At 35.5% G+C, this 14,157-nt stretch overlaps 1 protein-coding gene across 1 annotated transcript in view; it reads right to left on the reverse strand.

Moving 5' to 3' along the window:
* The window catches only part of USH2A (usherin), a 391,368-nt gene that overhangs the window by 171,758 nt on the left and 205,453 nt on the right, over positions 1 to 14,157 (reverse strand). Inside the window, exons 35-36 of the mRNA XM_052681187.1 lie at positions 10,341 to 10,488; positions 3,070 to 3,221 (exon numbers count right to left, since the gene is read on the reverse strand). Coding sequence (XP_052537147.1) covers positions 3,070 to 3,221; positions 10,341 to 10,488 — 300 coding nt within the window. The remainder of the gene's footprint in view (positions 1 to 3,069; positions 3,222 to 10,340; positions 10,489 to 14,157) is intronic.

Below are 14,157 nucleotides of genomic sequence, written 5' to 3' on the forward strand. Positions count from 1 at the left end.
CTGCACACAGCGGATTTTTTTAAAAACATTTTACTTTCATTTAATCTGTATCTGCTTGAAGCTATCCAGCAACTGTCATACTTTACATGAAGACCCTTAAGGACAGAAACAAATACTGGAAAAGAATGAAAGATTCGTATCTTAAAAACATACATAGAACCTCATACAGATGCATGAACTTAGAGTTAGGAGAGAAAGCAACAGTACAAGACAATACATTTTTCAATTTCTGAATTTTAAAAGACAGCTGTAAGGCACATATATTTAAATGATGTAGCAAATTAATGTAAATATATGATAGAGGAAAAATATGCTGTGTTGAATACTGGTTGCAGTCTGAATTAACTTCTATTTCAACTAACAAACTTATCTTGTAGCATTAAATAGATATAGTTCTAACAAGAAAAAAATAAAATGATAACATTATGGAAAATGTAATGAGTATGAAAGCTTTTCTTCAGATAGATAAATAGTCATTCAAAATCATCAAAATTTAGTATTTATGTATCACATCTTGTAGTAAGCATTCAATGCTATGAAGCAAAATAATTACCTTATTTATGGCAACAAATGATTTGGCATTTTCTAAAGTATAAGATGGCTTCACACCTTTCTAAGTGCATCTCAGCTGCAAGTTCATAGGATTGCTAATAAATGCTATTTTTAATCTGCCACACCTGCTCTATCATCATAATAACAAAGTATAGCACACTTTCACTGAAAATTTGGAAAGTCAATTGCTTCTAAGTTTCTGGCTAAATGTTTGATGCACAAGTACCTCTGCATACATGCTCCTACAGTCATACACTCTAAATTAGCACAAGATTATACTTGAAACAGATGAGAAGTCGCAGAAAAATCAACAAGATAATGTACATGCTTTTAGATAAATGCTTCCCAGCATAAATAAAACTTATTTATTGCATAAATGCCAGATTAATTATTTGGATTTTTCATTGAAAACTGTCCTTATGTAAGAATTTGACTAAACTGTACTTTCTAAGCCACAATAACACCCTGCAAGGCTGTGACACTTCATGCTGGTACTCTAAACTCTCCACATCAGAAACTTGGAGAAAAGAAGACCAACTATTTTGACTACTGAAAAGGATATTCCTGAAAGAGTACATGATGGAGTTTACTACAAACTGAAGTTCACTTGAAGAGCTACAAAAGCTCTGTTACATGAATTGCTTCTTTTCAGTGCACCCAATATTTACAAGACCAAACACATTTTAAAATCAGCAATATATATGATCACCTGAAGAATCTGTCAGAAAATGTGTACTTTCTTCTAATTCTAGATAAGACTTTTTTTTTTTTTTTTTTTTTTTTTGGTATTTAGGCAGTAAAATAAAAAAAAATAGAACTGATACAAAAGTAAAACTTTGGGTTCGCTAGTAAAAAATTAAAATTGTCAGTTTTAGAATTCATGTGTTATAGATTTGCATTTCACTTAAAAATAAATCATGATCACTGACAAAGCATAAAAAAGTACCAAAAGACTGATCTGACCCAAACAAGAAGCTTATTGAAATAGCAAAATTGCTAACACTCTTGTAACTGATTAAGATCTTCAGAGCCACCTTCAGAAACACAAGTAGGCAAAATCCAGGATTTAGTATAGTCACATAGCATCTTTTCAATCGATTAGGGCACATTAAACACAAGATCAGGAACAAAAATAGCTGGAAGGGTATCATCTTATGGCTGGAAGATGCTTCCCATACTATTTAGAGTAATGAAAGAGGTGAAACATTTGGATTTTTTTTTTTTGTCTGTATGTGTGTGTATGTTGGATTTATACTGTAATTGATATAAAAATCTTTCAAAAATTCAAAGTGCTTTAACTTTCTGGCAGCACTTCAGTGTCCCTAAATAAAAATATTGTACTTCAATTCCTGTGATTAGAGATGGATCACTGGCTTTGGAAAACAGTTTATGTACTGATCATGAGGTGGGTATCCGCTGCAGCGACCTCTGCTGGGAGTTGTATAAGTGTCACGATACCGAGTCGACCTCAGTGAAGACATGAAAAAAGGCTACTAAATTAAATGTAATAACCCCAACTTCTGGTGTTCTGTTCTCTTTTTTAATGCCTATTTGATAGGATAGCTGTAATGAAAAACACATTTCATCTGTGTGCATAGTTTGGCAATGACCTGTCTTAAACATCACTACTGCTGCAATGGATTAGGATACTGCACATTGAATACCTTAGAACAAGCTTTGCTTTTCAGGTAGGTATGAAGTCGTAAAAAACATAAAAGAAAAACTGGCAAAAAGCCATCGAAGCTTTTAAAAGTAAATATCCTTTGACGTAATCCAAGCCATAAAATGCTTAATGGTTATAAAGTCTAGTCGTCTTTTGCAGATAGATGATGTTACAAGAATTTGAAAGAAAACATTCTTAGGAAGAATATTATCAATGTAAATAACAAATTATAACAAAAATAAAAGTTACAGCAGTACTGGATCTATCAGCTCAGCCTTCTATAACATTGAAAAAAGCCTCAAAAGCTTTGTTTGCACACATTATATTCAATGTTCCTGTCTTTGCAAAACCTGAAGAAAAGGGATGCTGTACAAGACTGTTAAAGTAAGTCTAGTGGAATATTTTGATCACAGACTTGCATTCAAAAGACGTTTTAAAATCACCGTATTTTCCTTTTCTGATTTCTACACTTCTTGAATTACCTTCATTTCTTTCAGTCAGGCAGTTAGAAACTTGCTCATTACTGGAACAGTAACTCTTTCTTTATCTTATGTCCTTACAATTCTGACTAATTTACATCTGCCCCTTTAAAATATATCAACTCTACTTCATTTCAATAACGTGTGTTTTCAGCCTCAAATTTTGCCTTTCATTGATGTACCTATGTTCTACTTTGGAATGCCGCCTAACAATGACCTATCAAATCTTCAACAGCCCTTAAAGAGGATTTTTTTTAAATGTCACATTTTGCCAGATGGGTTAGTACTGACCAGAGTGAATCATCACCATTTACTCTGATATTCACTGCCATCTGACATTTATTACACTCCCAGAATGCAAATTGAGGTACTCACCAGTGGACCCAAAGCACAACCTTTTGCAGTACACGCCTGGACTCTGAAGGAATGCAGACTCCAAGGAGCAAGTCCATAAGCATAACAATTTAACTGTGATGAATTTTGTATTAGAACACCATCCATATACAATCCGTAGCTGGTAATAATACCTATAAAACAATGTGATAGCACTCAATATCTATACAACCACAGAATTTATAAGAAAATCTTTAGTGCTACAGACATGAAGGTAGTAGTACTATTTCACATCTTTTACAGCTAAGCAGTCAATTATATAACATTACTGTGTATATAACAGGAGAAACACACTCTCACATATTTAATTGTTGAAAATCTCTCCAGTGAACTGCATTCTTTGGAAATAATGACAGTCTTCCAAAGATTACAGACAAATGAGCCATAGGAGACAGCAGTTAATATCACCCTGGAATCAGGAAAATACAGGCAAACACTTTTTACAGATTATTCAGCATATACCTATTGAAATAAGAACTGGAAAGATACATAAAACCATCTCACATCTGAACATCTGTAGACCTAGAAAAAAAAGTTATTGACAGAATTATTTAAATGATGGACAACTTAGACTAGCATTAGCCAAATTTCCATTAGGCTGCAGAAAGCCATAGCTGGCTACATTGCAACCTGATTACATTTGCAATTATAGCAATATTTGTATCTTTGTGTGAATTTGAAAAATACCCTTTTTTTTTTTTTTAAATCTAACAATTCTGCATTTAAACTAATTGTGGGTGAGAATAAGGCTACCATAGATTTCTGAAATCCAATTGAAGGTGGTCAAACAAAAAAATAAGTGTTTATGGTCTATCTTTCTAAAAAGCTCAGTATCCATAATTCTGGTTGATTTAAACTGGACTCAGAGTCTTCCCAATAGCTTTGTACACTCAGTCTTCCAGAGCATATGCAAGTCCTTTTGGCCAAAATACTCCAGAATTGCTTTTTCTCCCATTGAATTTTTGTAAATGTTCTAGTTCTTGAGGCATGAACATATGCTTGAGAAATAAAATAAAACTATAGAGAAAACATCTATTTATTGAAAACAAAAAAACCCAACAAAAAACAAAGCAACAACCTCTTAGGTAACCTGTCCTTCCTTTAAAACATTTTTTTGTTTGCTTTGTTGCTTTTGTTTGTGTCTTTTTTGAAATTGCACTCAGGAAGATTGCTTGAAATTGAGAGATTAATTTCCTCTCTCTTCATTGGATAAACATTTAATAAAAGAACACAGCTTTTTCAGATGGACTTTCAAGTGTTACTATACAAAATACACAAGGTTTGCTCCAAAAATAATGCGTTCTGTTTTATGACATTGGCCCATGACAGCAGAGGCGGATGTTGGTGGTATGACAGTAGAAATTGAACTTTCCCACCAATATCCCTTACGTATTGTTGCTGTGTGGCAGATGGCAGCAGAGGGGCACTCTGACAAAACAGTATGTGACATGGACGAGTATATGGAGCAAAGGTGTGTTGTTGAAATCCTCCACGAGGAAAAAATGGCACCCGCTGACATTCATTGATACTTGCTGAATGCTTATGGAGACCAAATAGTGGATGTGAGCACAGTGAGGTGGTGGGTGGTATTTTGCCGCAATAGTGACAGCAACAAGAAAGACAAGCCACATTCAGGACAACCACACACAGCTGCCACATCAAGAGTGTCTCAATCAGCTCATCTGCACAAATCAGCTGACTGGTGACTGTGTTAAAAAATCATGTTTTGTAGCTGAGAATTTGCACTACCAAAGTCCTGTTGTGCTCTGTGTATCTGTTGTAGTTTCCATGGAAATAAATAGGAGGCATCACTGCAGAACTGTGTATGCAAAGTGATTCACAGATTCCTCAAGTCTTTCCAACTCTACCAAACTGAGAGGCTAAACTCAAGTCAGATATCAGAGATGTATGTGTGGGAGGAAGACCTGGTAAATCACACAATATCAATCCTACCAAATTTGACAGGCTTCCTAAAGCTAATATCCCTTGTTGTTCCATGTCCAGTTCCTTGTAAGGCAAGGACATTAATGGCTGACATTGGCCCTATATTAAACAAACAAACCATCAAATATAGATTTTCTAATATTTACCTCAGAAAGGAAGCACTTAAAGACTGGCGAAGGCATTCCTGATTGTAAACACAAGCATTAAGGATGCATTTTAGAGTGGAAAAAATAATGATGCACTTTAACACTTATACCAGTAGTGCAAATCCTTTAGAGTCATAGTCGAATCATATCATCATTTTCTTTTATATTTGTGGTAACAGCATGAATCATAATGAACTCATTTTATATTAATTCAGGTGCCATATATACCTCTATGAGAACTCCACTGTAATTCAGTATGAATTAACTAAACTGTTATTTTAGAGTGTTCTGGCAATCACAGCATTATGCAGCATCTCTGCTATGAGGAGCAGCCTGGGGGTCAGCACTGTGGGCTCGTTAGCCCTCCCAGTATGGTTAGAGAACAATGATCTTTATTAAGCTGATGCATTATCTGTTGATTTTGGTTCTGCCTCTGCTTTATATGACTTTTACGGAGAAAACTACAGAATAAAAAAAAAGAAAATTATATTTCAAAACAAAAGTCTAGTAGTTTAACTTTCAGATGTGAAGCCATTTTCAAACTATACGGCAAGCCTATAATGAATCTGTTCTGAAGAAAACATGACTTCTTTATTGAGGTCATTAAGAATACTCAACAGAATATCTGATTCCTTTTGTTATCACACAGGTCTCTCCAAATCTTTTCCTGATCAAAATGGGCTATTTTCTTTACATTGCATTATCTACATATTTAACACGTATATGCTAAGAGATAGAAGGGTGTTGCGGGGTGTTGCTGTAAAGTGACACATCTCAGGGCTATACTCTCTCAACTGTTTTCTTTTTGGTTGGAGAATAAGACAAAAAGAAATATGTACATCAGCATATCATCTTCCAAACGATGTTTTTTTTCCCTCAAATCTGATACACAAATTACATATGTGAAGCAACTTTAAAAGAAGAATCAGGTGTACTTCTCCCTGTTTTTTCTATGAAACAGTGATTTTTAACAAAACTTAAATTGATCTTAAATTCACAAAAATAAAGGCCAGAAACTCAATGTCCATATTCTGACAACATTACTCTTTGACATTACTGGGACCCTTAGCCCAGTAAATCTCAAACCTTTTATTCATTGTGTCATTTTTGTGAAGGACCTAAGTAAATTGTAATTTACTTTTTTTTGAGGCTTTCCATAAGTCGCCTCAAAGGTGGCATATTAATCCCCCTTTACTTTGACCATTTAGTAACAGGCAGCTACACACTATCTATACCAAGGGAACATAGTAAAGTCCATGCTGTGCAAATCCCAGTTAGACTATACATCTACTCAACATCAGCAAGACCTAATTAGCTTTCTGCGTTCATGGAAATATACAGCAACTTCTGTACTACAGTGTGAGAAGACAGGAGATAAAAGATGGCCCCTGAGGTCTATCAGGAAAATGCCAATTTATGATGTGCAAATTGTTGCAATTCTGAGGTTTCCACCTGAAATCAAGACAAAATCAAGAAATTAAAGAAACACTACTTATGCTTAGTAGACTGAAACTCACCAAACAACTAAGCCAAGAGCGGGAAACAGTTCCGATGCTTCCGAGGAAGGGGGCTACATTAGAACTCCATTAATCTACAACCACAAGAATATACCTCTAACATGCTGAAGTATCAAAATTTAAGGGATTTTTTTTTTTTTTTTGCTGAACTTTCACTTATTTCAGTCTTTTCAACCACAGTATTTTTCAGCCACCTACTCAATTTTAAAATACTGACAGACAGCAATTATGGATGACGTGGCCAGTAGGCAGCTGAAAAGATATGCTGGAAGTGGGAAAAAGGTTACACAATGGAAACTTTCTGATCAAACAGTTGCTTGGTAAAAAGTCTTAAAACTCTGTCTTTTTTTTAAAGCCTTTTAATGAAATGAGTGATGCAAACAGTGAAGTGGGGAAAAAAAGAAAAAAAGAGCATGGTAAAATGTGTTCATACTTATATGTACTTTCTGAAGCTCCAAAAAAGGTGAGTAAGGAGGAGAAAGAAGAAAAATGAGAGTACATTCACATATCCCTTGCTGATCATTGTGTAAGTGAGGGCATACCACGATGAAACAGTGAAGGCCCTAATGCCCTTCTGGCTGCCAAATTCTCACAAGACAGCAATTCTTCCACACTTAAATACTAAAGAGCTCATAAGTGGAAAAAGCAGCTTTTCTCCACAAGGCAGAGCAGCAGAAGCCAAATGCACTTGAATCCTTCCCACCAATTCTAAATGTAATGGAAAATGTCTAACACACGCTATCCATACATCACCAAAAAATAACAATTCCAAGGGAAAAGTACTCCACAAGCTTTAAATGACAAGAAGATATAAAATTAACAGAATAATTTTACAGGGTACAGAAGAACATAATTTCTTTCATAAAACTACTCTCACAACTTATGTTTTTGTTTTTGTTTTTAAACTCTGTAACAATCTTTATATTACATTTAAAAGGAGAGACAAACTATATGCAGTAAACATTGTGTTAACAAGAACATACAACACGTAGGTTTATAGAATCATATCATAGTTTGTGCAGAAAGAGCCCTTACAGTTGACTTCCAAACTTCTGACATGGTCTGGGAACCTCCCACTAGGCTAAAGCACCATCCAACCCCACCATGTACACCTCCAAAGATGGTGCATTCACAGCTTCTCCAGGCAACCTGCTCTAGTTCTTCCTCACTCTCTTAGAGATTCTTCTTTGTATCTAATCTGTCATGTTATCTAAATTTATCTGTGTCCATGCCCCACAGGCCCACTGGCCAGGAAAGAGGAGGGTAGGGAGATGGGAGCTGGGCACAAAAACAGGACAGTGGCAACAATCCAAGGAAGAAAGTTAATTTTACTAAATATGACATCAGAAGTTATCATATGAGATAACAGAATATATAATATAATTGGAATGAAGGCTAATAAATCAAATAAAATGATAGAGAGAGTATCCAAAACGAAAGGCCTTACTCCGAATTGAAGGTGAAATGGCTGGGGAGCTCACACACACACACACACTGCCCCATCCCTGGAGATGTTCAAAGCTTGGTTGGATGGGGCCCTGGACAACCAGGTCTAGTATTAAAATGTGGAGGTTGGTGGCCCTGCCTGTAGCAGGGGGGTTGGAGATTCAGGATCCTCGAGGTCCCTTCCAACCCAATAACATTCTGTGAGAGAGAGAGATCCTGTGACTTGTGGGTCTTATCTTCCCCCCTGAATGCAAAGTCCTCTGGGGTATGTAAAGCTTCTCTTCTGAGAAAGTTGGAAAGTCGTCAGTCCACAGAACTCGAGTATTAACTCTTTAACTCCCTGTGCTTTACATGATGTTATGATGTGGAACACCAATAACAGAAATCATAAAACCATGACACTAATTTAAGCTGAACACAGCACCGCAGGTGTCATCTCATGAGAGCAGAGCAGAGGGACACAATCACTTCCATCACTCTGCTGAACAAGCTGCTTTTGATGTAGCCCAGGACATTGGTGGCTTTCTGGGATTTAAGTGCTCATGCCCTGCATCTCATCCACCAGCAACCTCGAGTCCTTCTCCTCAAGGCTGACTTCAATCCCTCATTGCCCAGCCTGTATTTGTGCTTGAGATTGCCCCAACCCAGTTGTAGGACCTTGCACTTGGCCTTGTTGAACTTCATGAGGTTCACATGATGTTCCCACCTCCCAAGTCTGTCCAGACCCCTCTGGTGGCAAGTATTGTTTCCAGCATGTAAGTTCTGTCACATATTTCCAACTTGCAGCTCTTTTAAAAGAAGCTTGTGGAACTTTATTTGTCCAACTACAGTCTTTATCCTGTTTTGTAGATACGTTAACATAGTTACATGCATTTGTGCACACAGTTATATACATATTTAGCTAGTTAAAGCACCCTCTAAGCAATTTAGATTTTTTTTCCCCTCACAAGGTGAGGATAACGCAATGAGGTCCTAACACGATCAGTTAAATGTTTTTTTTTTTTTTTAATGTCAGTTTAATTGGAAATAGTTCATATTTTGTCCACTAAGCCACATATTTGGATATCCTGCTTTCTAGCTCACATTTTTCACCCCGCTCCTTCCCTCTTTCTTTTTTCCTTTCTTTCCTTTCTTCCCAGTAAGTCTTTGCCATGTGCACTGGGATTTCAGTAACAGGGTTTGAAGGTTTCTAAGGGTTTAGGAGGGAAAATCTTACAGTGGAACACCAACACAAAGAACATTAAATTATCAAATAATGTATTCAGCAGCGAATGACATACCCTTAATTCCTTTTAAAAGTAACATAATATCTTACAGAATGCTATAAGTATGCAGCCTTACAATCACTAATTTTTTGGAAAGTGTTTCAAGTGCTTTGTATTGAAATTATATATATATATATATATATATGTCTGTTCTCCCACACTTTAAACCGGGCAAACTTGCAGGGGAAATATGAAATTCATATAAAACTAAAATAAAAATTATAGTCATAGAATTATATAAGAATTATCTAACAATTATAACTAAAATAAGAATTATAATTCTTATTTTATATTGAGTATGATACCCAATGAGAAAAAAAATGTATGTTGCTTAAATTCAGTGATTTCTGCATAGCTTTCTCTGTTCTGATATAATCTATCATATAAGTAATAATAAAATCAAGGTGAAATTCAAGGATATATGATATTAACATCAGAAGTGTTGAATTTGTCCAAAAGTGTTACATGTAGATAATTCCTATTGGAAAACATTTCTAAACAAAAGAAAGTGTATTATTTAACTTCCATAGCCAAGCAAATGCACACTTCCAAGATGATTACACAGAACAATAATGTAATGCTTATTACTTAACTATTAATGAAATAGAAATTGACGTTTTATTTGAGGGTAGAATGAACACCCTAGATGGATATTCTCCAAGAGTGGCCTGTCCTCAGCTCAGTTGTCTTGGAAAACATTAAACAATGAGATGCAGTACACAAGAACCATCAAAAGGGAGCACTTTTGAGCTACTGAAACCATACAGTAGGCTGAAAACCACAATCTCCTAGCTGCAGACAATGATACTATCTCAGGTATTTTATGTGCTAAAATGATCATTAAAAATTAAGCACCACATATAAGCTGCCATTTAGAATATTAATTTACCTTTACTAATCATCTTTTTAACTTGAGGCTAAAAGAGTTCACTTACCATTCGGATACTCAGGCTTAGCCCATGAGATGTTAAAGGAGTCAGATGAATATGACTGGGCTTTTGGAGCAGGAACACCTTCTGGCGTACTCTCATCTGTTACAGCTGTGCTAGCTTCGCTTATTGAGCATCCACCTCCAGTGCAAGCCTTAAAATATTAATCACAACAAATAAACATAATTCAATGTAATACCAACAGTTTTTGAGCCTAGCAGTGAATTATTTCTAGTTTTACAGTTTTTACATATCTGAACTTAGTAAACCTGTGCTTTTCATAAAAGTCTTATCTTAAATTTAGCTAACTCTTATCTTAACAGGAGAAGCTACTAATGATACTCAGTTCTTAATTGTAATATTGATAGAACCTTATACTAATATTTGATTCCCAGCATTTTGCATTTGACTGAAAATCATAATCACAATTAGATTTCAAATGCTTTTGCAGAAACAGTTAAAGAATACTGCAGTACAGTATCTATCATTTATAGGATAAAATTGTTCAGGAATTGAATAAAGAATTGTCACAACTTTCAGACAGTATATGCTAACCACCTTGTAATGTACCTAAAGAATTGTCTCACTGAATAGTCATTCAGAAAAAACAATCATACTCAGAAACTTCTGCATTTCATGACAGCAGACTGAGTGGTGTGCAGATGCAATTAAAAGAGTAAAACAACACTGTATTATAAATCAATACGTAACAGTTATTATTGCATGTTTATGGATAACAGTCAAATCATTTGTATTTCAGCTACCAGGGAAGAAAAGATTGATTGCACCACTTTTACATTTTGCTTGATTATGAAGCAATGCAATGTGCAAGAATTTGCAGATCGCTTCATATACCAGGCTTTTAAAATTTTACATGCAGAAACATAAGGCCACACAGTTAGCCCCTTACATGCACCAGTTTGCTGATTATTCACACTAAGATCAGTGGCAAGAGGAGAAGCTATAGAAGTTAAAAAACATATTCAAGACTATGTAAAACTCTGCATTGATTTTAAATGTTCTTTTTTTGTTTATTTTATTTTTTGCTTTCAATTTTATTTTCAGCAATAAATAACATCAAACTCAAATTCAATAAGGATTCAGATATACTTTTTCATTAAAACTTATGTCATGATCTTTCTTTTTTGGTTGTATGTTGACGTAGACAAGTAGTGCTTTCTGGATCATCAGCACACAAAGAAAAACCATCCTTACAATCCAGATCTCCAGGAATAAAATGCTTCTTCCAATCTTGTGTATATTATTTGAAAGGATTATTTTCAGGTTTCTTATTTCCCAGTGTGTTTCAAATTGGTAAACAGTCAACATTATTTCCTGCTCCACTTCAGAGCTGCATACCCATAGGTAAAAAAGAGAACTATTTGTAAATGAGAGGCTATTTTACACACCAAGATTGTTTTGATTTCACTGGAAATTACGCTCTCAACACAACTAAGAATCACTCCTGCTATTCAGTTTGGGCTATCAAATAACAAGGAAAGAATGCAAACTTCGCTTTGGGAATATACAGAAGTGGCATTTTCTTTAAATGCCTTAGTGTCAGCTTAGACAGATGCTCACATAACTCTAAATATTTTCCTTATCAAAATGCTTAAGAACATCATCCTTCCAGCAAAGCCAGACTGCTCTTCAAATTATTTTGCTTCTACTGACTTCACAAAGGTCCAAGAAAAAGACCTCTGGAAGACCTCTTCCTCGTGTGTTCCTTGCTCCCTTGTTAAACGAGCTCCATTTAGCTCCTTAGCAGCTGAGGGCTTTTCAGTTCAGAAGTTCATTAACTGCAGCCTTTCTATTCATTTATTTCTTGAATTTCATGAAGATCAATTTTCATATCTGGGAAATTTGCTGGTATATGAAGTTTCTGATTCTTCTAATGAAAATCGATAAGAAAAAGCTCATCTGCATTTTAAATTGTGGTATTTTAGATTACTGCATCCAAACGCAGAGGACATCAGTGAGACTCCAGTGATCCCACACAGAGATACTCAAAGCCATGAAGTCCTACAGCCTACACTTTGAGCCCCATTGTGCCACTCTGATCTTCACTGGAAACAAATTTGGGACAAAATTTGAAAAAATAGCAACATGTTCAGAGAGCCAGGGACAGATGCATGCCACGTAAAGAGGCAAACAATTATACTCCAGCCAGCACCTTAGCTAGCTTACTCACACAACACAGCAGCAAGGAGACATTCAACAGAGACATCACAAAAGCACTCAAGCCATATAAAAGGGTGTGCCACTCCAGCTAATTTTAAATGCAGCCTTTTAGCTTTCCATTTGCTTTCAGATTGGCCTGGATCGCATCCAACCAGCTTAGAGAAGGAACAGAGCAAAAGGAAATCCCTTTTGCACTAATCTGGGGAGACATGACCTTAGACTACTCGGCTGACTTTTGGAAAGAAGCATTAGACTTGTTTATAAAAGCTGTTGCAGTTGTTCACAATACGCAACAATTCTTTTTCTACATACTAAATGGCAGTCATCAACTGTGGAAAAAAATATAACAGCATACAAAGATAAACATTTTGCTTAATGTGTCCAAACTTGTCATACAAAAGTTGAAGTCACTGATCTGTGAGGTGCCGAAAATTCTGGTGAGTTGAGTGTTCAAAGCAAATTACAATAAATCAGCATTCAGCTTTCTGAAATAAACCAGATACTAATTTTGTACAAACGCAAAACAAAATCAATGTTATCTGTGAAATGAGTAAAAAGAAAAAGGCTAGCTTATTTCATCGAACCAAAAAACTAGAGAGATCAAACAAGTTTCCAGAGTTGAAGGCATACTGTTATTTTTAATTGAGAGGTTTTCACAAAATTCCAAAAAAGTAGACGTTTCAACTTCATTCCACATGCGTTTGTTTTGATTGGTGTGTTTTTATTGGAGGGGTGGGGAGAGGGTAGGGGTTTGTGTTTGTTTTCTTTTTTGTTGGGTTTGTTTTGAATGTTTTAAGAACTCCTGCTCTACCATTTCAAATATACTGGGCATCTCACGAGTTTTTGACCTGCTATGTTCAAAGCTGCAAGGACTCTTAAGTCCTCTAACCTGACTATCAGAGACCATTTTATCCATTTAACTATCACCAAAAGAAATGCTCCCTTCTTAGTTTCTTGTTATTGCTGAAGCATTGCAAATATATATATTTAGAAAATAGAAATATAAATAAATTAGAGATAAAATATAAAAATGAAGAGTTCCTAAAAATGAATTCAGTAACTTTGAGAAAAGCTGCATATATTAATAAAATAAAAACAAAATCCACATGCCACTTCGCTGCTTTAATGATATCTCAAAGCAGAAACATCAAACAAAGCAGCCCTGGCTCTCCAGACCCAAGCTGTTAATTCTCCCTTCATCCTCTCTCCTTGCACCTGTGTTCAGGAGCTGGGTGGGAGAAGAGCAAAGCTGTGGCACAGCGGGACATCTCAAATACTTTTGATAGTCTTGCTTGCTTCTGAAGGTTTAAACTGATTGCTGAAGTACTGTCACAGTTTTGGACATGGTATTATTCTATATGCTATACAATTAACTGCACTGAGTTACCTAGGCACAAATGAATTAATTTCAACACAAATCTAAGCTTTAATTAGACTGAATATCCTTGCTTTTTCAAGTTCAAGTCAGATTCTTATCGCCACCCAAAGGCAGTTTATTTTTTTTTTTCCTGCAGTGTAATATTTAGAACGTTCAAGAGCACGTTAAGAAAAAAATGAATGCATACCCAGTCTACATAAATGTAAATTTATTCATAATCAAGAGCTGAATATTTTTCTATGGCATTTATCAAAGCAAATATCC

Source organism: Tympanuchus pallidicinctus, unplaced genomic scaffold (genome assembly GCF_026119805.1).
Source record: "Tympanuchus pallidicinctus isolate F22 unplaced genomic scaffold, pur_lepc_1.0 scaffold1, whole genome shotgun sequence".
NCBI lineage: Eukaryota > Metazoa > Chordata > Aves > Galliformes > Phasianidae > Tympanuchus > Tympanuchus pallidicinctus.